Genomic DNA, 23,783 nt, shown 5'->3' on the forward strand with positions numbered 1-23,783 from the left:
TCCCTCAGGTGTGGTGTTCAAGTGTCTGTGGAAATGAGACAAAACTATTAGTCATGTCATCTTTTCCCTCAGATATGTTTTTAAATGACTACTAAAAGGCTATGTACTACTAAAATTAGATTTTAATTGCACGTAGCATCGTTTGCTAGTAATTATTTAGCCCGTACGGCTTTTATATGGATAGTGTAAAGGCACAATGACTGTAAAGATATGACAAAATCATCAGGAACATCAACATTTTCCTCAGATGTGTTGGTAAATTACTATTTAAAGGCTCAGTACTAATAAACGTACACTTTAATTTAACTTAGCATCGATCGCAAGCTAGTACTTGGTGCGTAAGTCTTTTATATGGACAATGTAAAGGCACGATAACTGTAAAGACATGACAACATCAACATTTCCCTCAGATGTGTCGGTAAAGTACTAGGAAAAGTCTCTGTACTACTAAAACGATACCTTGATTGAACTTAGCGTTGACTGCTAGTTAGGACTTAGCTCATAAGTCTTTTATATGGACAATGTAGAGAAAGGCAGGTGAGAATGAAACGAAACCATCAGGAATGTCAACATTTTCCTCAGATGTGTTAGTAAATTACGTACAAAACTTATTAGCTAGCGAGCACACAGCCATCGCGTCGTTTATACACACAATTAGCAGTTAGAACCAACCGCTAGCTAGGTTAACGTTGTTAAGAAACGCCAACGTTACTAACGTCACAACGTTTAGCTGTCGGAAAATACTGTAAACATGAGAAGGTTGTTCTGTTCTTGTTAGATCTTGTAAGCAAAGTGAACATTTCTACAGTTATACTATGTTATATTATATTATATCATATAGTAGTAACGTAGCTAACAATACCATCGTGTCATACCATAACTTCTACCCTTAGCGTGGATGTTTCTCTCAGACAGGTAGCGGAAGGCAAAGCAACTCTTTGGGTTTGTTATTTCCAGAGATCAAAGGTCACTGTGCCTCAGGCTCTGCTGTCTGTGTGAGAACGAGATTTAATGATACCCTTTCAAATCAAAGTCTTCTGCTCAGTCATGGTTATCGTCCCAGCACCACTGTCTACGTCACCGTAATTACCCAGTTCTCTAATTAGCTCTCTGGTCTTTATGTAACTTATCTGTGAGCTACAGGAAGAGTGTTTTTTAAACTTGCTTTTGTGAACAAAATCAATTGTTTTTAAGAAAAGAATCACGTCGAGGCACCGATTCAGACATCTCGTGTCAGGAATGGATCGTTTTCTGGTAATTGCCGCAATTAAATTAAAGATGCATCTCGCTGAGTTTTAACTCCAGTTTCTGAGTAATTAGTCTTCATCAGAGTGACGGCGGATCCTCGAAGGATTCGTGCTGATTAGCAACTCCGGTAATGAGACGACAAAATTCTACACACATGCACGCGCTGAGATTTACCAAAGCAGAAACGTTAGCTCGGTGGTTAATTGGAATCGTTCGCAAAGAAATCCGATTTGTACGATTTTTCCCCGTTCCTCTAACACGTGATGTTTCCTTCTTTCCTTTCATAAAGTTTTAATGTTCCTTCACCTAAAATACTCTTTACACCAAAAGCATGGCATTGTTTGTTTAGCACAAAGTTAGCCGGAAAAAAAAAAAGTGTGAATTTTTCTTTCTGTTAATTTTATTTTTAAAACGCGTAGCAGCTGACGGTTTAAACTTGTCTTCATCAGTGGTGTTCTGTCTAGATTCAGCTTTAAACAGATGAGTGTTAGATCTTCCTTTGTGGCTTCCTGCTGCATGGAAACTTTATATATTTCTAAATTTGGACCATTTTGTCTTATTATTTATTTATTTTATTTTATTTTTCCTTGCCACGGCTAAATGCTGAGCGTGCGTTATGTTCTCTCGAAGTGTCTCTTTTATTGTGTCCTCTTCAGGTGACCAGGCAGACCGTGACATTAATTAACTAATTAAATAAATAAGTAAATAAATAAATAAATAGACCCACAGATGCTTCATAATATTCGACAAATTCTGCAGCACTGTGGAAGTCTCCGTTACTGTTTGTTTTGGAGGTTTTGGCGTATCTAGTGGACAGAAAACCACAAAAATGTTCGACCGTGTATGTGTGTATGAGTGTGCAGAGGAGCAAAACAATCCCTCTGAGTCAGAGTGAAACATCATCTTCATCATCATTTCCATTCACTCTCTGGCTCGTGTATGCACGAACACCGGTGTTTAGCTAACATTTCAGAAGAAATCAAACTATATCTAGATAACTCCATAATATCCATCCCGGACCAGGTTTTTGCTCTCTAACATCTTTCGACATACCAGAACCAATAGGTTTACGTACATATTAAAGGCAGAACACACTTTTTAAGGACTGTGGTGAGATATCTCATGTGTATGTATGTGTGTAAACGTCTTAATCATCACTTTAAAGGTGTTTGTAGACCCAGAATTTTCAGGATACTTTAGAATATATATATATATATATATATATATATATATATGCACGGCATCATGGGTTTATATTAACACGCTCGATCTGGGACCTGTACAGCGGACACTAATCTAATCTAATCTAATCTAATCCAAGGCAAATAAAGAATGGATGTAAAAACTTGTCGTTTCAGAAAGAAAATCCTAGAATTTGTTAATATGGTGAATATGTTTAACGTTTATGGAAGGAGTCTCCAGTGTCAGCGTTTCGTAACAGTCAAAGGTAAATCTGTGCATTTTGCGGTTTCTTTGTAACAAGCTGCGTTTGTGTGTGTGTGTGTGTGTGTGTGTGTGTGTGTGTGTGTGTGTGTCTTAGTAACACAATATTGAATGTAACTATAAATGGATAAAATAAAAACTACGATGTGTATCGTTCTTCAATTTGAACAGTTCTTTAAAAACCATTGGCAAATTGCTGCAGTATAAGAGGAATAAAAACACGTCGTGATGTAACAGTAACTCAGCTTCACATTGGCCGCATCACACCACCCAGACACTGCGTGCTTTCTGCTCGGTTTAATTGGTGGTTTAATTGGTGGTGCCGGTGGTGCCTGGTGGTGCCCTGCGGTCCAACAAACATCACTCGTGCATGAGACCTATGTATATATATATATATATATACTTCTTACCTTTGTAAGGGGTCCAGGCACTGAAATTGCTGGCACCCTATTGTACTGTAGTGAATCTAAATTTTCTTTTAAAGTACAAAGTACATGAGCTACAACCATGATTGCTTGTTTTTTTAGAGGGCCAGGCCCACAAGTTGCAGGAACCACAGAGAGACTATGAGTCATCTGATTAGGGGTCATAACTCATAGGGGTAGTATCCATCAGTGGTCTTTATATATATATATATATATATATATAAATACCCTGTCCAGGGTGTACCCCGCCTTGTGCCCGATGCTCCCTGGGATAGGCTCCAGGTTCCCCGTGACCCTGAAAAGGATAAAGCGGTATAGAAGATGGATGGATGGATGGATATATAAAACACTGCCGCTGTGTTTTTGTTTTTGTAGGTGATGTTATGCTGACTTACTGTGTTTTTTTTAATCCATAAATTCGTACAGTGTAGCATTAACTAGTTTGGCTTCCAAAGCAGATCTCTTTGAAGAAGCACACAAATGGGCTTACAATCAGACTGATTAACGTTTTCAAATGAGATCTGAAATAAATCTTCCGTCGTGTACATTTAAAAAAGGGCTCTGAAACTTTCAACTCCTCTGTTGTGGAAAGTGCATATGGCAACGTGATCATGCAAGCCAACCCATGCAGCCATCCATCTCCAGAAAGCGACAGGAGAACCGAGAAGGAACCACAACTGGAGCACAGCTCCTTGAGGCCTAGGTGAAGGGGTCTGCATGGAGAGGGGGAGAGAGAGAGAGAGAGAGAGAGAGAGAGAGAGAGAACGGGGGAGGGGAATCCCTGACTCATGGAGCTGGAGTGAGGAAATGAAGGAGAAAAGGAAGGGGGTGTTGGAGAAAGACAGAGAGAGTGGGAGGTGGACAGAGAAGAGGGGGTAGATCATGTCTGCTCAAAGGGAGAAAAAAAAAGATCCCGCCAACAAACCCTGGAGGAATGCAAGAGGGTCTTGTGGCTTTCCTTGAACATTTTGGACATTTTTTGACTATGAGTTAAAAATTATTCGACTTTTTCCTAAAGTTGAACCTGCACTGTGAATCTGAGGGCCAAGAATGAAGTGCGCTTGAATAAAGAAGGTATTCTCAAGGGTTCTTTGAGTAGTCAAGGATTCTTAGCTTTATTCCTGGAGCACTCTCTGACAGGGATACCCTCTTTTTTAGTATTAAGGGACAAGCTGAAGAACCCTTAGTGGTTTTATAGCTAACCTTTTTCCCTAAGAGTGTACTTGTAACTGGATAGTAGTCTTGGTTATTAGTACACTCTTAGGAAGGAAAAAAAGTTTCCTTATAGAACCTTTTGACGGCTCTATCTCTCCCCTTTATCCCCCTGTAAGTGCAGCCGCAATTGTAGTATTGTTTTAGATGATAGTTGGCTATAGCTAGCTTTAACTGAGTACCATTCTGTATAGTAGTATAAAAAAATATGAGTACACTTTAAGAGAAAAAATAGTTCCTTGAGGGTGTGTCTTGAATGTAATTGATCTAATACCTGAAAGTAAATTGCTTACCTAAATTTAAATCCCAGCTAACAAACATACGTTTTGCTAACGTTCCCATTAAGTTATGAAAACGTTATTCTGTCCAGTTTTTTTTCTCCTTGGTTGTTTGTTCCTTATACATGTGTCTTTTGACTTCATGTTTCAAATTCTCAAACACTAACGTTCAAAAACGTTCCACGAACGATGTACAAATAACGATTTGAGAACGTATTTAAATACGCTGTAACTTTGAACCAACGTTCTATTAATGTTACTGGAAGAATGTTTGCTCGTAGCTTTGATAGAACCTTGTCAGAGCGTTATACAAGGTTCTGAGAGCGTTCCCTGTTAGCTGGGACGCACTCACCTGATAAGAATATCAGATTATACCAATAGTACGGTATGGTATCAGTAAAAACCTAGCTATATCCATCCCCAGCTAGCTAGCTAGCTAGCAGCAGTTAGGCTAGGACCTACTTAGCTACTTGAGTTATTCGCGAAGTTCTCCGCTGACTACCGAAAACGTTTCGGTCTTCGAATTGCTTGGTTGTAATAGCAGCTCTTTTAAGGTTGACCCACAATGACTGAAGATCAAATATAATCTTCTACGGTATCCAAATCCATAGCATGTGTTAAACATGTAACGCTTTGTGTTTTTGACTGTTTTTCAAACGCATACTGCCTGAGTTTTATGCGCTGAAGTGCTAAATGTGAGGTTACGATGGCGACAAATCCGTTCAGCCCTGTTGCTTAGCACTACTTTATACGCTACTATACAGTACAGCGGATGTAAAATGTCTACACACCCCTTTGGAACATTTTTCTTCATCTCCAACTGTCTAACAGAGGCCTGCAGGTGTTGTTTCAAAATAGTTTGGTATTTAGAGCTGTCCAGGATTGACTAGAGTGCCAGTCCCAGCTGAAGAGAAGCAGCAGCATAGTGTGATGCCGCCACCACCGTGCTTCACCGTAGACATGGTCACGTTTAGGTGATAAACTGTCTAATCAGACCATAATGAGAGATTGTTGCTACATACGGGGAAAGTCCAGATGTTCCTGCAGCCTCCACGGATTACTTTTCTTCTTGTCCTGTCGTAAATTTCGGAGAGACGTCCTGTTCGTGGTGACGTCACTGCGGGGCTCCGTTTGTCGATGATGGCCTTCGCCGTGTTCCACGGTACAGCTAACGTTTCGACACCTTTTTGACCGTGAGATCCCATACATGCTTTGTCTGAAACATCCGATCTTTATTCACGGGGTTAATCAGAATCTCTTCATTGATGGCAGGTGTATGATAATTACTTCTGAACATGAGTTTGAACGTGATCAGTTATTTCTGAGCACGGTGACGTGGCCTGTTATAGAAGGGTGCGTTTTCGTTTTCTTTATTAACGTGATCAAATCAGCTGTTCCTCCATCTTGTGTCCTTCATGTAGCAACGTTTTCTGATCTAAATCTAATCTAGATTTAAAAATAAATTGATTAAATAAATAAAAAGTTCTGATAAAAGATTTAATAAAAGTGCCACGGGCACTACGGGCCACGGGCACTACGGGCCAGCCCCGCCCGACCGCTAGAGCAGAGACTCTCGGAGAAGGAGAAATTAGACCTAAAACCTCCAACTTTAGTGAGATCTCACGTGAGAGTGAGGGAAAGTTTCGGTTTCTTGCGCTTGATGGAAACTCTTCAGTGGTTTTGTGTGAGTCAGAAGTGTTTGGGTTGATTTGTGAACAGACAACAGAAGACAAGGCTACGGTGTCTCCACAGGGACAAACTTCCTCAGTGTGGACACAGACACAGGTGGGTGATCAGGGTGGGGGGCTTGGCATTCTGTAAATTTCCGTTGTAAGCGTCAGTCTGTTTGAGGAAGGGAGCGGTGTGTGTGTGTGTGTGTGTGTGTGTGTGTGTGTGTGTAGGGTTGGGTTCGGGGCTTTGGCTAAGTGCCAGCCCCAGCAGGATGCTCTGTAGTTCACATGGACAAAAGCAGTAATGGCTGGTTTTATGGACGTCCCTGGTGGACACAACGCCTATGATGTAACTCCTCCCTCAAAACACAATCTCTCTCGCTCTCATTTCACTTCCTTTCTCTTTATCTCCCTTCTTCTTTTCTTTCTCTCTTTCGCATTTTTTCCACTCTCTTCCTTCTCTTGCATTCCTATCTTTTTCTCTGCTTTTTCCCCCCCTCAATTTTCTTTCTTTCTTTCCTTCTTTCTTTCTCTGTCCTGTTTCCATTTCTTTCTTTCTTTCTTTCTTTTTTCTTTTGACAAACATCAAAAAACAAAAAACTCAATAACGATAAATAGTACTTTTATTAAAAGTTAAAGTGCTAAATAACAGCAGCAGATATCATAATAATAATAATAATAAAAATAATAATAATAAGCGATGGTTATAATGGACATTATAGCAATATGTATAGCAGAACAAAATCCCACTGCCTCTCTCTCTCTCTCTCTCTCTCTCTTTCTCTCTCCCTCCCTCTCTCTCTTTCTGTCTCTCTCTCCCTCCCTCTCTCTCTCTGTCTCTCTCTCCCTCCCTCTCTCTCTCTGTCTCTCTCTTTCTCTCTCTCCCTCTGTCTCCCTCCCTCTCTCTCTGTCTCTCTCTGTCTCTCTCTCTTTCTCTCTCCCTCCCTCTTTCTCTCTGTCTCTCTCTCTTTCTCTCTCTCTCTCTGTCCCTCTCTCTCCCCCTCTCTTTCTCTCCCTCCCTCTGTCTCCCTCCCTCTCTCTCTGTCTCTCTCTCTCTCTTTCTCTCTCCCTCCCTCTCTCTCTCTCTCTCTTTCTCTCTCCCTCTCTCTCTCTGTCTCTCTCTCTCTTTCTCCCTCCCTCCCTCTCTCTCTCTCTCTTTCTCTCTCTCTGTCCCTCTCTCTCCCTCCCTCTCTTTCTCTCTCCCTCTCTCTGTCCCTCTTTCTCCCCCTCTCTCTCCCCACTCTCTCTCTCTCTCTCTCTCTCTCTCTCTCCCTCCCCCCCCCCCCCCCTCTCTCTCTCTCCCCTCCTCATGTTAGAGCAGTAATTCTCTGTAATTAGCCGAGTTTATGATTTATGAAGTTGATTAATTTGGGAAATGACTCTGTGGCCGATGTCTCAATGTCTTCACTGGAGTCTTTATACCTTCAACTCACCATGTATGAAGAAAAATAATTTGATATATTTTTATATTTGTCTTTGTTGAAAATGATATGATGTTATTTTTATATTTAGGTTTTTTTTTGGTCACAGTTGGGTTTTACTGTCGCGCTCTTACATAACTCATAACATACACACATTCTTCATGCTTTATGAGTCAAGTTCCCTCATGTTGCACAACACTACACACATTCTTCTCTGTGTGTGTGTGTGTGTGTGTGTGTGTGTGTGTGAGAGAGAGAGAGAGAGAGAGTAACACTCATTATAAGTCATTTAGATGTTCAGCTCAACTCTGATGTTCAGTCCTCTGAATTATAACATTCATATAAATATTAAAGGTGTCAGTAAACTTATTATTGTTTTTATTACTATTGTGAAACTATTGTTTTTGCTAATTTTTTTTTTTATAGATTTCTTTCTTTCCCACTTTCTTACTGTAATTATTTAATTGTTTTTGTTTTGACTTAAATTAATGCTTTGCTCTAAATGTATATATATATATATATATATATAAAATTAGTAATGACAATAATAAAAACAAATATAATTTTATGTATATAATGTATAATAATAATATAATAATATAACAATAATATATATAACGTGTGTGTATTTTCATAATTGTCTATTTAAAAGTTTTGAATGTGCTTAAATTAATGCCAAAAAAATAGACATACTTTATATTATTTTTCAGAGACGGTGGATGAAATCCGGCTAGGTTTCGTGTTCAGATAGAATTCTACAGGTTTTGTTTTTTTTTAAATAAAGAACAGAAAGGTGTGTGCTGTACACAGTGGTGTAACCTGTAATGACCTGCTGCAGGTTCGCATGTTTGCTAACGGATTTATAACCGGTATTAACCAGCCCCTGGAAATATGTCTTTAAATTTAACAGCTTTTTATTTATTTATTTATTTATTTTTAAACGCATAATTTTATTTTTCTACACACGCAAAAATAATGTCAAGAATTCGAAAGAATTTGTGTATCATTAATGTGTGTTCATTATTTATAAACCACTGTCCTGAGGAATGGCCAATAAAAATAAAAGTGACATTTTGTTCACAGTTAGGACTAGTAGGTCAACAATATCTCAAATATATATATATATATACTGTATATATTTACTTTTTTCATGTTCCTGCTTAAAAGAGCACATAATTGCAGTGCAGAGTTGCAGTGGAGAAATGCCACTAGAGTGTTAAATGGAAAGCAGAAAAAAAAAACCCCTATTCCCCGAGGATATCATGGTATTATTGTATTAAAGTGACATATTTTAATTGTGATTTTTAATTATAGCTTTTATGCCTGTCAGTCCACCGTGATTTGGATATGACGTTCACACTTCGGCGTGATCACGTGGATGTGTTTTCATTGTTTGTGTAATTGCAATGCCATGGGAACGCTGTAATGACGGTAATCACTTAACGCCGCCGGTTAGGACGCTCTCTCTCTCTCTCTCTCTCTCTCTCTCAGAGGACTGAACTGCTAATCAGATTAGACCCGCTCGCAGCTTCAGATAATTCAATCCGCCGAACAGGGATTATTATGACCCCCGTGTCTGTGCTCGAATTCTAAAAATCTAAATATTTGAGCTGGGAGTAAGATCGACCCGAGTCCTGACCCGAGGCCATGTGTTCCTCAGGATCCATCCATCCATCCATCCATCTTCTATACCGCTTTATCCTTTTCAGGCTCACGGGGAAACCTGGAGCCTATCCCAGGGAGCATGGGGCACAAGGCGGGGTACACCCTGGACAGGGTGCCGATCCATCGCAGGTGTTCCTCAGGATTATTTCCGGTTTTAAACTGTAGAGCGTAAAGACAGAATTCTTCCGCGCCAAAATCACGGCGTATTAATGTGCTCGTCGTGCTAATACGTTCTAGCATCGTTTCTATAGCGACAGCTGGTTCACAGGGGCTCGTACGGTCGACGTTTTCTGTAAAGGAAAGTGTCTTTAACCCTTTATGGAAGGAGTCTCCAGTGTCAGCGCTTTGGAACGAGTCAGACGTCTTCAGGACTGTGTGCAGCTGCTGGAACGTACGTGAGAACAGGAACTACTCAGTTTCACCGATGAAAAAGCACAACGTCGTTCTTTAATAAAAATAAAGATGTTGGAAAATTGCAGACGGATAAAACACTTGACGGCATACTGTTCTAGGAAAATAATCAACCCCGGCGTGGCGACATTGACTCCTCTTCATCAACCGTCCTGTTTTGGATTATTTTCCCATAACAGCATGACACGGAGTGTTTCATTCCTTAACTTTACTTCCTTGGACAATTTCATGGTCGCTTGTGCCTCGTTTCTTCATCAAATCGGATAAAAAAACGAAAAAAGAACCCAAATGTACGACTCTGAATCACAATTCGAACCTATTTTCCCAGTCCGAAGCTGGCGATGACGTCATAACCCTCGCCATAACGCGCGCGTGCGGCGTCAGTAATGAGAAACGGCCCGTGTGTTCAATCGTCTAAGCGATTAACCTGACTTTAATTACAGGACTAACAAACTAAATAGGAATAAAACAGGATCACTAGCACATTTTATTACTCGCCACGTTCAAACAAGCCTTCAGCCTTCTAACGCAAATGTAAATCATACTCTAATGAACGTGGGATCAATTACGAAGTTAATGAACTCTGGCAAATTGGTATTACTGATTGTTTTCTTTTTTTGAATTTTTTTTTTTTTTTAAAGAATATAAATGAGTACGGTGGCTGAAGTGTGTGTAAAATTGATGCACTCCAACTCCAGAGGCAATTATTAACATTAAAACAATAATGATAGCCTGAGAGTGCTGCGTAGTGGCGTGAGTCATTTCCATTAGAGTTCAGTGGTTTATAGGGTAATAAACAAATTAAAGTGATTACTAAATCAATTCTCCGGCGCTGCTGAAAATGATTCACGAATTCAGACGCTTGAGTAGATCTATCGCGATCTCTTTCTCGTACGTAGTAGTGAAGGTGTCGTCGGTGTTTATGGACTGGTTTATTGTTGGCTAATAAAGTCTTTGACCCTGGCAGCTGTATTGAGTATGATATGTGTGTGTGTGTGTGTGTGCGTGTGTGTGTGTGTGTGTGTGCACTATTTCTTTATTTCTTACCTTCTTCCTTCATTTTTTGGGTTCATCGTCTAAACATCTTCTAACACTTCTCGAGAGCCACCATGTACGATTCTGCGTGTTGATGTATTTCCTTTCCAAACAGGAAGTCCGGGGGAACGTGTGTGGATGAGCTCGAGCGATTTCTACGACAGCCAATAGCATTCGATTCTCAGAACCTGGCAGCGAATCGAAACAAACCGAGCGATGTCTCAGGAAAGCGGCTAAATAAGAAAGGCGCACGAAGATTTCGTTTATTCGAGATATTAGAGCGTTTTACTCCCGACTTTTCCGCTCGTCCGGACGTAGATTTGAAACACGTCGTATGATATTAACGGCGCTTCCTGGTTTTATCGTATTTTTCTGCAGATGCATTAAAACGAACAATGTTCGGCCCTGACCTGCGGAAAATCTGCGGTAATTTTTTAAAAAATTGCACGCTCTTCCTGAATATTACGGAGTTTGCGTGATTTTGCGTTCATTTCTGTGATCGTAAAATCCTAGACGGACTTGGTGATCACTACTACTGCTGTGTGATTGAAAAAAAAAGCAATACACTCAGGTACTCCCTGGTTATATGGACCCCGCTTTGAGAACCACGGTTCTAGAGCACAGTGTCGCGGATTGGTGCCGATCCATGGCTCGTGTGTTACCGCTTATTTACAAAAAGATTCACCAACTTACTAGAAATCCTAATCTGTAAACGTGTAATAAGAATATAGTACAACAGTAGGTCCAAACATCTAGCGAACGTCTAGTTTACAGCCACTTGGGCATAAAACCTGACGTCAGATCGTCAAATCCATCGTCGGAACATGTGCTTCAACGGAGGAAATAGTGCTGCGTTTGACTAAAGGTTGTAACTCCGACTAGGAAAAACCAAAGAACAGTCTCCCTCAACTTGGAATTCCTACTCAGGAACTCAGGACGGTCTGCTCAACTCCGAGTTCAGCAAGTGACATCGGATCAACATGGCCGCTCACGGCATCAACAGTAAACAAAGTCGCACATCTCACCTTTAAATAAGTTACAATGTATATACACAAGTAGATTTCAATTAACGTACTATAAATCACTCATCGCAGTTCGCTGCTTGCTTACCAAAGATGAATACGGAGGCATCCATGTTTTTCTTTTCCGCCTACTTTGTATCTCGAGCGCACGGAGGTCGAAAACGACGTATTTATGAGCTCCGACTTCCCGCTTCTGAGGTAAATCGAATGCAACAAATGTGTTTAGCGACCCATGAATATGGAATATTAAAGATGTCATGGTTTAAATATTTTCAGATTCTAAAACTTTCTCTTTATTTCCAGTTTTGAATGAAATTTTGTTTAAAAATTTTCAGTTCAGTCCTGACCATCACACCCGTATATGTTTCTTTCCAAAACTGTTTCCACAAAGTAAGAAGCACACAATTGTATAGAACGGTTTCGGTACGCTGTAGCGTTGTATACGATTTCCCTTCACTGGAACTAAGACGCTCAAACCCTGTTCCAGCATCGTGATGCCGCTGTGCGCAAAGCCAGCTCCGTGAAGACGTGGTGTGTGAAGGTTGGCTAGAAGGTAGAAGAACTCGAGTGTCCTGGACAGAGCCCTGACCTCAATCAACCCCACTGAACACCTTTTGGGATGAACTGGAGCCTCCTCGACATCCCAACATCAGCAACTGCCTGATCTCAACCTTGCTAACGCTCATGTATTTCTGAATGAATCCAAATCCGCACAACCACACCCCAAAATCTAGTGGAAAGCCTTCCCAGAAGAATGAGTGGAGCTTATTATTATTATAACAGGAAGGGGGGGGGGGTAAATCTGGAATGAGATGTACAACAAGAACATATAGCAGTGATGGTCAGGTGTCTACAAACCTTTGGCTGTATAGTGTACATTAAACATCAATACTGGTTGTTGTTTTTTTACGTTGGCAGCAGCAACTTGGAAAATCGTGACGGTCCCTAAGCACACATTGCCATTACACGCGCGTTAGTAGAATTAAAGAAAACACACACATATTAATTTCTTGGGTAAATATCTGCAATCTTATTATATTTTTTATTCTTAAATTTGTTCAGAATATTCGTGGTTGAGAGGAAAGATCATCGCCCTGATCCCTTGTCGGTGTCTGCAGTCGGGGTGTTTTGGTCGCTGCAGTGAGAGGGTGTGAACATTCAGACGGTCCCTGAGTATCCGCCCCTCCCCCTCGCGAGCGAGCGCATCGCTCCTGTTTCACTCAAAGATGGCGGCAGCTCTCGAGCCACCGCTCTCTCCGCCTGCGCTTTCGGGCTCGTCGTTGTCGTCGCGCGCGTCTCTTGTGCTTTTTGCCACGTCCTTCCCGGCGGCTCGATCCCAGATTCCGGTGAGTCGCTGCGGTTAATCCGATTCTGATTTGTTTTTAAAACGCTGTGGGTTTTTTTTTTGTTGTTTTTTTTTTTTTTTTAATGGCGGAAGGAGTGTGTATATGTATGTGTATGTGTGTATGCGCGCGCGCGCGCTCTCTCCCTCGCGCGTGTGCGCGTTTGAGAAGGGGGGGGTTAGGAGCCGTAACTGGATCCCGCGCGCGCGCGCTGTCTTTCAGGGAAGCGCGCGAGCGAGGAAGAGCGAGAGAGGAGATGGATGGAGCGCTCGCGCGCGGTGGAGGGGTGGGGGTATAAATAGGGGCTAGGGAAGGCAGAGGAAAGGAGGGAGGACGAGTTTCGAGGCCCTTATTTAGACTACGATAAAGATCACTATATAACTTTTTCTTTAACTGTCTTATTTATCTCATATGTTTATTTTAATCGTTAGAACATATCGTATACTGCTCCGTCTCCATCTCAAGACAATGACATGCTGCTAAAAACAAACCGAAAAACAACCACGGACAACACAACAAGGACGATTAATACAATAAAGTATAAAGTAAATACCATTGCTGGTATAAAAACACACACACACACACACATGTAAACAATGAATGTAGAAAAATAAAATAAAATTCGCTTTGGGAAGGTGGTGGTGTTGGAGGCCTTGTCCGTTTCCCCGCCACCACCGCGCCATCGGCGGGCGCTCTGCGGGAGGGAGGGAGGGGGAGCGCGGGGGAAGGAAGTAGGAAAATGGGAGGATGCGGCCGCGCTTTGCGTCAAGGCGCACAATGCTACGAGGAAAGGCTCCTCCGCGTAACACGACGACACGATTTGCCTATTTATTTGTTTCTCTAAACCACAAGCAACGCGAGCTAGTTAAAACGTAAGTCACACGACAAGAAAAAAAAAAAAAACACGATATTTTCTCGCTTTGCTTTTGTATTGTCTGGCTTTCCCAGGCCGCGGGTTTCTCAGTGGGAGATCTTAGCTAAAGTGGGTTAGCTTAGCCTTGCTACAACGGCTAGGAATGGAAGGAGGAAAAAAAACAAAACAAAACCAAATAACGATGTTATTGATTTTATTGATCTGATCTGCCGTGGTTTGCGAATTTGTACAGAATTGCTGTTTTATTTTAAGAACGTTTATTGCGCCTTTTTTTTGTTTATTTATTTAATAAAATCGTTTCTGAAAGCCATGCGAATGTAAACAGTTTGCTAGCAAAACAAGCAGCTAGCTTAGCCAGCGCGGAAAAAAAAAGTTGGACGTAAACTAGTCTTATAACCTGTGATTCCTTAGATTCAAGGTATGTGGAACGCTTTAAAAACCACTCCTAGACATGTTTATAAAACATAAAGTATTTATTCAAACGCGTACGGTCGACTTATTGTCATTTCTTCACTGCTATCGTAGCCTCATGTCGAAATATTTTGTTTACGACACCTTGTTTACGTTTTAGCTCCTTAATTTGACGGCAGTTTGACTTTTTGTGAATCTTATCAATTTTTTTATTGCAAAAACATTGTGTTTATATAAATTAAAAGGTAACTTCAGGTTTTATGTCTATAACAGTGTTGTAGTTGCATGTAAACAAGCTAAAAACAAGCCCAAAATCTAACACAATTTGTTTGTACATTTTTAAGTACTATAATTATGCATATTGTTATTAATATTGTATCAATATTATAATGATATATCTTGTTAAATTTAGTGTAAACACTGTGTGTAGGTTGTTTCCTGGTGGTCGTTGTTGTTGTTGTTGGTTGCAGATTCCATGCTTGAGGATGCAGCTGTATGGAAATGACGTAAAGCCAAAAATAGACACTAACTAATATTCGGCTTTGTTTCGATTTCCGTGGTGCTCTGAGGTTTTATATTGACTTTAAGACGTTCGTTTGTTCGGCTTGAAGCCGTAATATCCGCTTATTAATCTCACACCAGGTCATGAACATGGTGGAGAAGCTCCATCTTTCAAAGGCAGGACTTGTACAGCGGACGCGCCACGTGGACGGATTAAAATAACGCGTGTAATCACAGATACGGCGACGCTTCCTGTGAGAAGACTTCCGTTTAACGTTTATGGAAGGAGTCTCCAGTGTCGGTGGTAAAGCAGTAGGTAACTCTACTGTAACTCCACCACGTCGCTGAATATTCCTTGCGTTAAAGCCCGGTTTCTGACTGATTCGACGCGCTGTCTCGTTTTATTCTTTCTGAAGACGGAATCAGACGGATGAAGAGCGCCGCATCACCGCTAGATGGGAATAGAAGCTTTATTAGCAGTTTGAGGGGCAATAAAGCAGCTGTATTAATATACGATGCGTGTTATGGATGTAAGCATGCACTACCGGTCAAAAGTTTAGACGCACTTTCTTTACTTTTATTCCCCCCCGACATTTTAGAATAATTAATAAAGTCATCAAAACTCTGGAGTAACACAAATGGAACGTGTACAAATGTGTCCTTGGCGTCTTCTCGAGCGATTTCTTGAGGAATTTCCCTGAGATGATTTTTTTAAACAGTATTAAAGGAGTTCACACCGACGCCGGACACTCAGCGGCTGCTTTTCACAATATTTCTCCCCGAGTCGTCCGTTTAAAAATATCTACTTTTTTTGTCAATAAAACGTTAGTTTTCTAATGAAAGAAACGAATATGTTGGCGCGGTTATGTTTTTGTCACTGGATTCAAACATTTAATCACACACCTTCAGATCAAAAGCTTTTTACGGTCGTGAGAAACATTTCAGTCGAGTGTGTACAAACTTTTGAGCGGTAGTGTAGGTGCGGTGATGTCCGATACAGAATGAGGGGGGACGAGCTCAAGCTACACGCTGGTGAAATTCGGATGCGTGTCTGTTGGTTTGAAACTGTCGGATCGTCGGACCTCGCGCTTGTTCAGTAGTCTGACCGGAACGTCGACGTGAGAGGAGTTTTGGGGCGTGTTCGCTTCTTTTTTTGGGGCGCTGTTAGGACTGTTAAAGTTTTCCTGTCCTGCTACGACCCTGCATTTACGTTTAAAGGTGCGTCGAAACATTCTGTTTTTTCAGTCTGAGTACTTGTGTGTATGCGTATGTTTTCAACTCGTCGATACTGACACTTGACAAACGTTTGTAATTACAGTAATTTTTTTTGTGTGTAATGTTCAGATTTCTGAATTTTATAGTTAAAGGTCAAGGAACACATCACGCCCGATAAAGGAATTTTTTAAAGTCGTCACAGCACAATGATCATGCTTAAATGGAAATATGACCATCACGTTGTGTCTCCACCAGCTGCAGGGGTGTATGCGGGGGTGGTGTATGCAGGGGTGTCCGGGTGTATGCAGGGGTGTCCGGGTGTATGCAGGGGTGTCCGGGTGTATGCAGGGGTGTCCGGGTGTATGCAGGGGTGTCCAGGTGTATGCAGGGGTGTCCAGGCGCATACAGGGTCGTGCAGATGTATCCACAGAGAAGCGAATCATATTTGCACAAATAATTTCGTAAGCGTTCGCTCAAACGGAAGTAAATGACACATGGACAGTTTTTGTTTTTATTTCCGGCTGGAGGAGGAACGTGGTTGCGGTCTTTAAGAAATGAACCCTGCACATTTTAGGTCTCGTACATTCGTGCCTAATTTGCTTCCTCACTAATGTTGATGTGAAAGACCGTACCTGCCCAGGCGTGGGGTTTTCCTCAGGATTGATCCGCCAGGCCCGTTCCGGATTCACGCCCAAATATATAACGCTTCGATATTTATCTGGAATGCAGCCGGTTAATAGTGTAGCAAGCGTCTCAGGTCGCCACTAAAATGTCTCCGGGGACCTTTTTTAAAAGGTCGTATAAAAGACGAAGCGGAATTTCGCTGGAACTTACGGATACAGCGTCGTTATGATGCGTCACGGGTCCAGGTTACATTAACGAGACTTGAGCAGGAGCAGGGACGGAGATGAACGATGACCCGATGGTAGACGGTGATCATTTATTCTCTCTCTCTGTCTGCCTGTCTGTGTCTGTTGTGTTCGTTCTTGTTTACGGACAGGAAGTGTGTGACGGATGGATTTATCCGAGGTGTCGTGCGGCGTGTAACAAACAGTTCGGCTGCCAGGATCCTGCTTTGAGTCACGCAGAGCAAAATTAGCGAATCGTGACGTTGACTGTCAGGACAGCTGTGTGCGTCTCCTCCAAGCAATAAAACCTGTCGTGCGGTGTACGTCCCTGACGTCAGCTCCTTTCCTACAACAGTACGTTTATAGTTACTACTAAAACAAGTTCCTGTTCTCGGTTACGCTATAGCATCTTTCCTTCACCAGCCCCCCCCCCCCCCCCCCCCCCATGATCATGATGATGATAGAAGAAACCTCAAAGCGGTTACACTGGAGACTCCTTCCATAAACGTTTCCTTACAGAACACGTCACCATGCCGACCGTTTCACACGTTGTTGTTGTTGTTGTTGTTGTTGTTGTTTATTTTTTCCTTCAAGTCTCTGTGAACGAGCTGTTACTATAGCGACTACAACGTATCGGAGCTGTTTAAGAAAATACTTCCCGACCAATCAGAATTCAGCAGCGTGATCACGCAGCAGTGTCGTATCACAAAGACAAGATAACGAGGGACACGCTAGCAAGTGACCAGACGAGCGAAACGTGACGTGCGGAGCGTAATGTTTACTTTTTAAAAACTTTTTTTATTGTGTTTTTTTTTTTTTTTTTTTTTTTTTTTTTTTAAAAATAAATATTACAATAAAAAGCAACATGAAAGAACGCGGTTGTACTTTTTTTTTTTATTATTATTATTATTATTTCTGCTTCTACGAGACGAAGCTACGTTCTGAGACGGCGGGCGTAGGTTTAGTTTTTGGGATAAAATTGGAACGTGAGTTTATGAGAGTGTGTTTGTGTGTTACTCACTTCTTTCTCCTGCTTTTTCTTCTTCTTTCGTTCTTTCAGGGTTCAAGAGCAGCCGAAGCGCGTTTGCCGTGAAGGCGATCGTCCATCGCTACACCTGGGACCGAGAGCTCCGTTCTGAATCTTCTAAACCCTACAGAGAAAACGAGAACTGCTGGATGAAACTCTTTCTTCTCCGGATTGATTCCTTTTTTTTTTTGTGTTCGTGTTTCCTTTTTTTTTTTTTTTTTTTTCTTTTTTTTCCCCCCGCCTCTTATCATAATTTTTACACTACGTTATTTTTACACTACACTGGATGACACTACAAACCGGGTCCAGATTGATTAAATGATCGTACGGGGGCTGGTGTGGAGTTTGCAGGTTTGAGTGGAGTTTTCACGGGATTTCTGAATTCCCTGGGAATCTTTACGTGGAAAGAGAGGCTTTCCGGGATTTTTGGGATCTACTTCTTCGGGGTGGGGTGGGGTCTCAGGGGGAGTTTATGCTATGGTGATCAGCCTACTTTCTGATTCTTTTCGCTGCGGCTTTGAGGGGTTCACCACACGGGACAAAGGATAGTAAACTAGGGTGGAGGAAAGAAGAGGAAGAGGCGGCTCCAGGGCTGCCGAGGCCTCTGCGAGTGTGTGTGAGAGTGAGTGAGTGTGTGTGTGTGTTTTAGTGTGTGCCAGGCCCAAACGCAGCCATGGTGAAGCTGGCGAACCCTCTGTACACGGCCTGGATCCTGGAGGCCATCAAGAAGGTGAAGAAGCAGAAGCAGCGTCCGTCGGAGGAGCGCATCTGCAACGCCGTGTCCACGTCGCACGGCCTCGACCGCCAGACCGTTCTCGAGCAGCTCGAGCTCAGCGTTCAGGATGGCACCGTCCTCAAGGTCTCCAACAAGGGCCTCAACTCCTACAAAGACCCCGATAACCCCGGGCGCCTGGTCCCGCCCAAGCCCAAGGGTGGCGTCAGTACAGGAGGAAGCGGGGCTTCCAAGAAAGCGGCGCTGGACTGGAACAAGCTGATCCGACGCGCCTTGGAGGGGCTGCACGAGTCCGGAGGGTCGTCTCTCAGGAGCATCGAACGCTTCCTGAAGTGCCAGGCGGATGTAGCGAGCCAGCTAACGGGTACGGCGGCGCCCAGGATCTTCCACCAGCAGCTCAGGCTCGCGCTGAAACGGGCCGTCGGGCACGGGCGTGTCCTTAAACACGGCCCGCTGTTCCGGCTCGCAAGCAGCAACGACGGAAGCGACGCTGGTGACGGACGCGTAGCGCTGGAGTCTCTGCCTCCTGTACGCCCGCTGCCTCACGAGAAAGATCGGGTAAGAGCAGGAGCTAAACGCACCACGCGCGGCACAACAACTTCCCAATTTTCTAAGCCTTTATTGCATTACGCTTCCTTACGATACGATGCGATTTCAGTTCGTCAGGTAAGGATTAGATATGACCAATAACACTTCAGACCGATTCAGCACCCAGTTTGATTCAATTCGTGCACAGATATGATTCGGTTCAGTACTGATATGATTTGAATCATGCCCAACTAACACCGATACGTTGCGATTCAGGGTTGCGATATGATTCGCTTCAGGCCCAGTCTCCCATCACTTTGCACAGTTTACGATGTGGTCTCTTATTGTTTTTCTGGCACGGTTTTGTAATGTTTAGGAGTTGAACTGAACCGTTCAGTTTAGGAATTGTAGCTTGTACACTTATCACTATCATCATTTTTCACAGTACCCATGTATCAGTCAGCTCTAAATGTTTCTTCACACACCCTTTAGAAGCGGTATTTTAAAGCATTAAATCTCTCACACGCTCCTTTAAAAAGGCGGAAGAAGCGTCTGTGGTACTCGAGGGAAGTTTCTTGTTCCCTTGATGGAAAAAGCTGCTTCGCTTAAACCACATGAGAACGGCAGAGGCGGACGTGGCGTGGCATTCAGCTCCCACGCGCAGACCTTTTTCATCGCTAAATACGCACGCACTCGCATGCTTTATAGTTTCGTTTTCACTCAGGCTGCAGCGAAGTTTCACTTCCTGCTTGATAATCAGATTAAAGGTGCGGTCTGAAGTTTGTCAGAGGGATTTAATTATTAATAATTGATAACGATTGAACGACCTTTAAAGGTGCTGTAGGGGAAACTGGATAAACTGCGTCACAGTGCAGTGTGTAGGTTTTTTTTTATATATATATAATATATACGCCTTTGTTTGCGAGTTTTCTGGCCCTGAAATCAACCGACATGGACAGCGCTGTAGGAAAAATCCATGGCATTGTATTGACTTAAATTGTGCCACACAAAGCCGTATACACTTATTTACGAACATTGCGTAACTCGCCAGTGATGTTCGTCAGGCGTTTATTTTACTCTGCGGTTATTAACGATAAGAAGACGGCGTTGTATTGATGGAGTGATCATTATGGGATGTCCAGGTTCACGTTTCCACAATAAGGGCGATGAGCTCCATTTAAGCTTTTAGTTTGGTAGTCACGCTCGGCCCCGGGCCACGTTTAAGCGACCGTTTAGTTCCGTTCACCTCCGTTTGCATCTTGTTTTCATTTTCTGTTCACTCGTAAAAATACGTGAGGTCTGACATGCAAATTTGTTCAGAAACCCGTCGCTGCTCGCTGCTTCTTTAAATAAACACAGAGGAATCGGTTGCTTTCGTACACCGTCGACGTCCTCTTTATCTACCGAGCGGTAGAAAAGCTGTAATGTACAACCCCAATTCCGAAAAAGTTGGGACGGTGTGGGAAATGCTAATAAATAAAAACAGAGGAGTGATTTTGTAAATGTACTTCGACTTCTATTTAAATAGAAAAAAAAAAGATGTTTTATGTAATCAACTGCGTAGTTTTTTGACGCTAAACGTTTATTTTGAAATTGATGCATGCAGCACGTATCAGAAAAGTAGGGACGGGCGATTTAGGACTAATGGTGATGTGTGAGGTTGAAGTAAGAAGGTGATGTGAAACAGGTGAGGAAATCGTCTAATCACGGTATATAAGGAGTCTCCATAAAAGGTCTAGTCCTTCAAGAAGGACGGGTCGAGGCTCGGACAATCTGTTAACAGACGAGTCAGGAAATAATCCAACGCAAAGACAAGTCGGTAGGATTTTGGGCATTTCACCTTCTACACTGTGCAATATAAATAAAAGATTCAATGAACCCGGTCAAATCTGTGCGTGAAGGGCGAGGCCGAAGACCACTTCTGAGTGCGCGTGATCTCTGATCCCTCAGACGTCACTGTCTTAAAAACCGTCGTGAGTCTGTAATGAAGATCCTGAGATGAGCTCAGGAATACTTTGGTAAACCTGTGTCTGTCGACACCATTTGCCGCTGCATCCACAGATGCAAGTTAATGTATGGCTTCTGCTTTGCATAGTAAAGCTTTAACACTGTCCAGAAGCTCCACCCACTTCTCTGGGTTCGGTCTCATCTGAGATGGACCGGAGCACAGTGGAATCGTGTTTTGTGGTCCGATGAGTCGAAATTTCAGATAGTTTCTGGACAAAACAGCCATCGTTTTCTCCAGGCCAAAGAGGAAAGGGACAGTGCCCATGGTGTGGGGGCGTGTCGGTGCCCATGGTGTGGGGGCGTGTCGGTGCCCATGGTATGGGGGGCGTGTCGGTGCCCATGGTATGGGGGGCGTGTCGGTGCCCATGGTAGGGGGGCGTGTCGGTGCCCATGGTAGGGGGGCGTGTCGGTGCCCATGGTAGGGGGGCGTGTCAGTGCCCATGGTAGGGGGGTGTGTCAGTGCCCATGGTATGGGGGCGTGTCAGTGGTGTGTCAGTGCCGAGCGTATAGGGGTGTGTCAGTGGCGTGTCGGTGCCCATGGTATGGGGGCGTGTCAGTGCCCACGGCATGGGTAACTCACACATCTGTGGGGGCAGCATTAATGCAGAAAGATATGAACACATTTTTGGAGCAACATATGCTGCCATCCAGAGCAGGACAACGCCACACCACATTGTGCCCGGATTACAAGCGCATGGTTGCGTAAGCAGAGAGTGCGGGTGCTAGCATGGCCTGCTGCAGTCCTGACCTGTCTCCCGTTGAGAATGTGTGGCGCATTATGAAGCTCAAAATAAGGCAAAGAAGGCCCCATACAGTCGCTCAGCTGAAGAAATACATAATGGATGAATGTGGGAAAATTCCACTCGCTTAACTTAACCAACTGGTGTCTTCACTCGGCGTCCAAACGCTTAATAAGTGTTATTTAAAAAAAGCTGATATTACACAGCGGTAAACAGTCGACTGTCCCGACTTTTTCGGACTGCGTTGCAGTCATCAGATTTGATTTGAATGTATATTTTCAGAAATTAAATAAATTCACAAAGTAACACATCGAATAATGTGTTTTCAATAGAGTAAAGTGTGAATTGAATTTTCAAATGATTCTTTTTGTTTTTTTGTCTTTGCATGTTTCAAACCGTCCCAACTTTTTCGGAATTGTGGTTGTGATCCCAAGTGACGATACACGATCAGGTTTCTGATGATACAGTACACCTTTTGATATGTTGCATATGATACGATGCAAAAACAATGAGTCGACTCTGCAACAATATGATTTGATTTGATTCAGCACCGATATGACTATTCAGGTCCAATTTGATTCGGTTCAGGAACACTACGATTCAGTTAAACACCAATAAGATTCAATTCCGGTCCAAACTCGTTCTGTTAAGCAGCGACAGGACTCGAATGTTATTTGGTTAAAAAATGATATGATTTTGTTTGATTCAGGTTCAGCACTGATATGACTCGATTCAGGTCCAAAATGATTCTGTTCTGCTCTGGTATGACTCTGCTCAGACCCAACATGATTCAGCTCACCACCGCTATGACTCCATTCAGGTTCAATTTGATTTTAAGTTACGTTACATGATTTGCTTTGATTCACATCCAGTATAATTTGGTTCTGCTCTGGTATGATTCGATTCGATTCAGACCCAACATGATTCGGTTCAGTTTATCTACAGAAACGCACTGTACAGAAAATAAATGGATAAACACCACTTCTGTCCCTGAGTGTCGTGGGATTTGTATACTCTGCTCTGAATTATTCTATTATACCTCCCTATTCAATTCCGATTCCCCAGTGTGTGTGTCTCTCTCTCTCTCTCTCTCTCTCTCTCTCTCTCTCTCTCTCTCACACACACAGACACTCGCTTGCTCAGTCTCTCATATGGGGTCACTGCCAGGGCAGAGGAGGGGGTTGCGAGTCAAACTGAGGTCATGGATACACATATAGAAAATCTCATAGCTGTTTTTCCTGGTGTGTGCTTCTGTGTCTGTCACATTAAGATGATGCCGTGTGTGTCATGTTAAAAGCGTGTAGGCAGTAATAGTCGTCAGTATGAGTGTCTGTAACCTCAGAGTCACCCCTCACAGCTGCCAGCGTTCGGGTCAATCTGCGGACGTGAGAAAGTCCTGACTATGAATGATCACACCACCACGTTACGTAACGACGCCGCGGCTTCATCAGCAGCGCTGTTGGATTTACAGCCCTCCGAATCAATCCCCGAAATAATTCCTAATCTCTCCTTCACCGATCAAATCGGTCTTAAATCAGAGAAAGTTTATAATCAGCATGTCTCAGTTCTGTGTTTGGCTTGTGAGATCAAGGAGAGAGGGAAGGGGGGAGAGGGACAGAGAGAAACTGAAAGAAATTGGGAAAGCGTGAGAGACTGGGATGGAGAGATGAGAAGAGACTATGGAGGAAAAGAGATGATTAGAAGGAGTCGAAGAGAGACAGGTTGA

At 42.8% G+C, this 23,783-nt stretch overlaps 1 protein-coding gene across 8 annotated transcripts in view; it reads left to right on the top strand.

Moving 5' to 3' along the window:
* The first annotated feature begins 12,885 nt into the window (after window positions 1-12,885).
* The window catches only part of kat6a (K(lysine) acetyltransferase 6A), a 35,151-nt gene continuing 24,253 nt past the window's right edge, over window positions 12,886-23,783 (top strand). For 6 of the 8 annotated variants that reach the window (XM_053653890.1, XM_053653893.1, XM_053653894.1 and 3 more), the window contains exons 1-2: window positions 12,886-13,176; window positions 18,083-19,340. In XM_053653890.1, the coding sequence (XP_053509865.1) occupies window positions 18,723-19,340 (618 nt within the window). In that variant the 5' untranslated portion in view covers window positions 12,886-13,176; window positions 18,083-18,722. Of the gene's footprint in view, window positions 13,177-13,200; window positions 14,046-17,871; window positions 19,341-23,783 lie in introns of those variants that run through there. The other 2 variants (XM_053653892.1, XM_053653891.1) reach the window with 2 other exon arrangements.

Source organism: Ictalurus furcatus, chromosome 22, assembly GCF_023375685.1.
Source record: "Ictalurus furcatus strain D&B chromosome 22, Billie_1.0, whole genome shotgun sequence".
Lineage (NCBI taxonomy): Eukaryota > Metazoa > Chordata > Actinopteri > Siluriformes > Ictaluridae > Ictalurus > Ictalurus furcatus.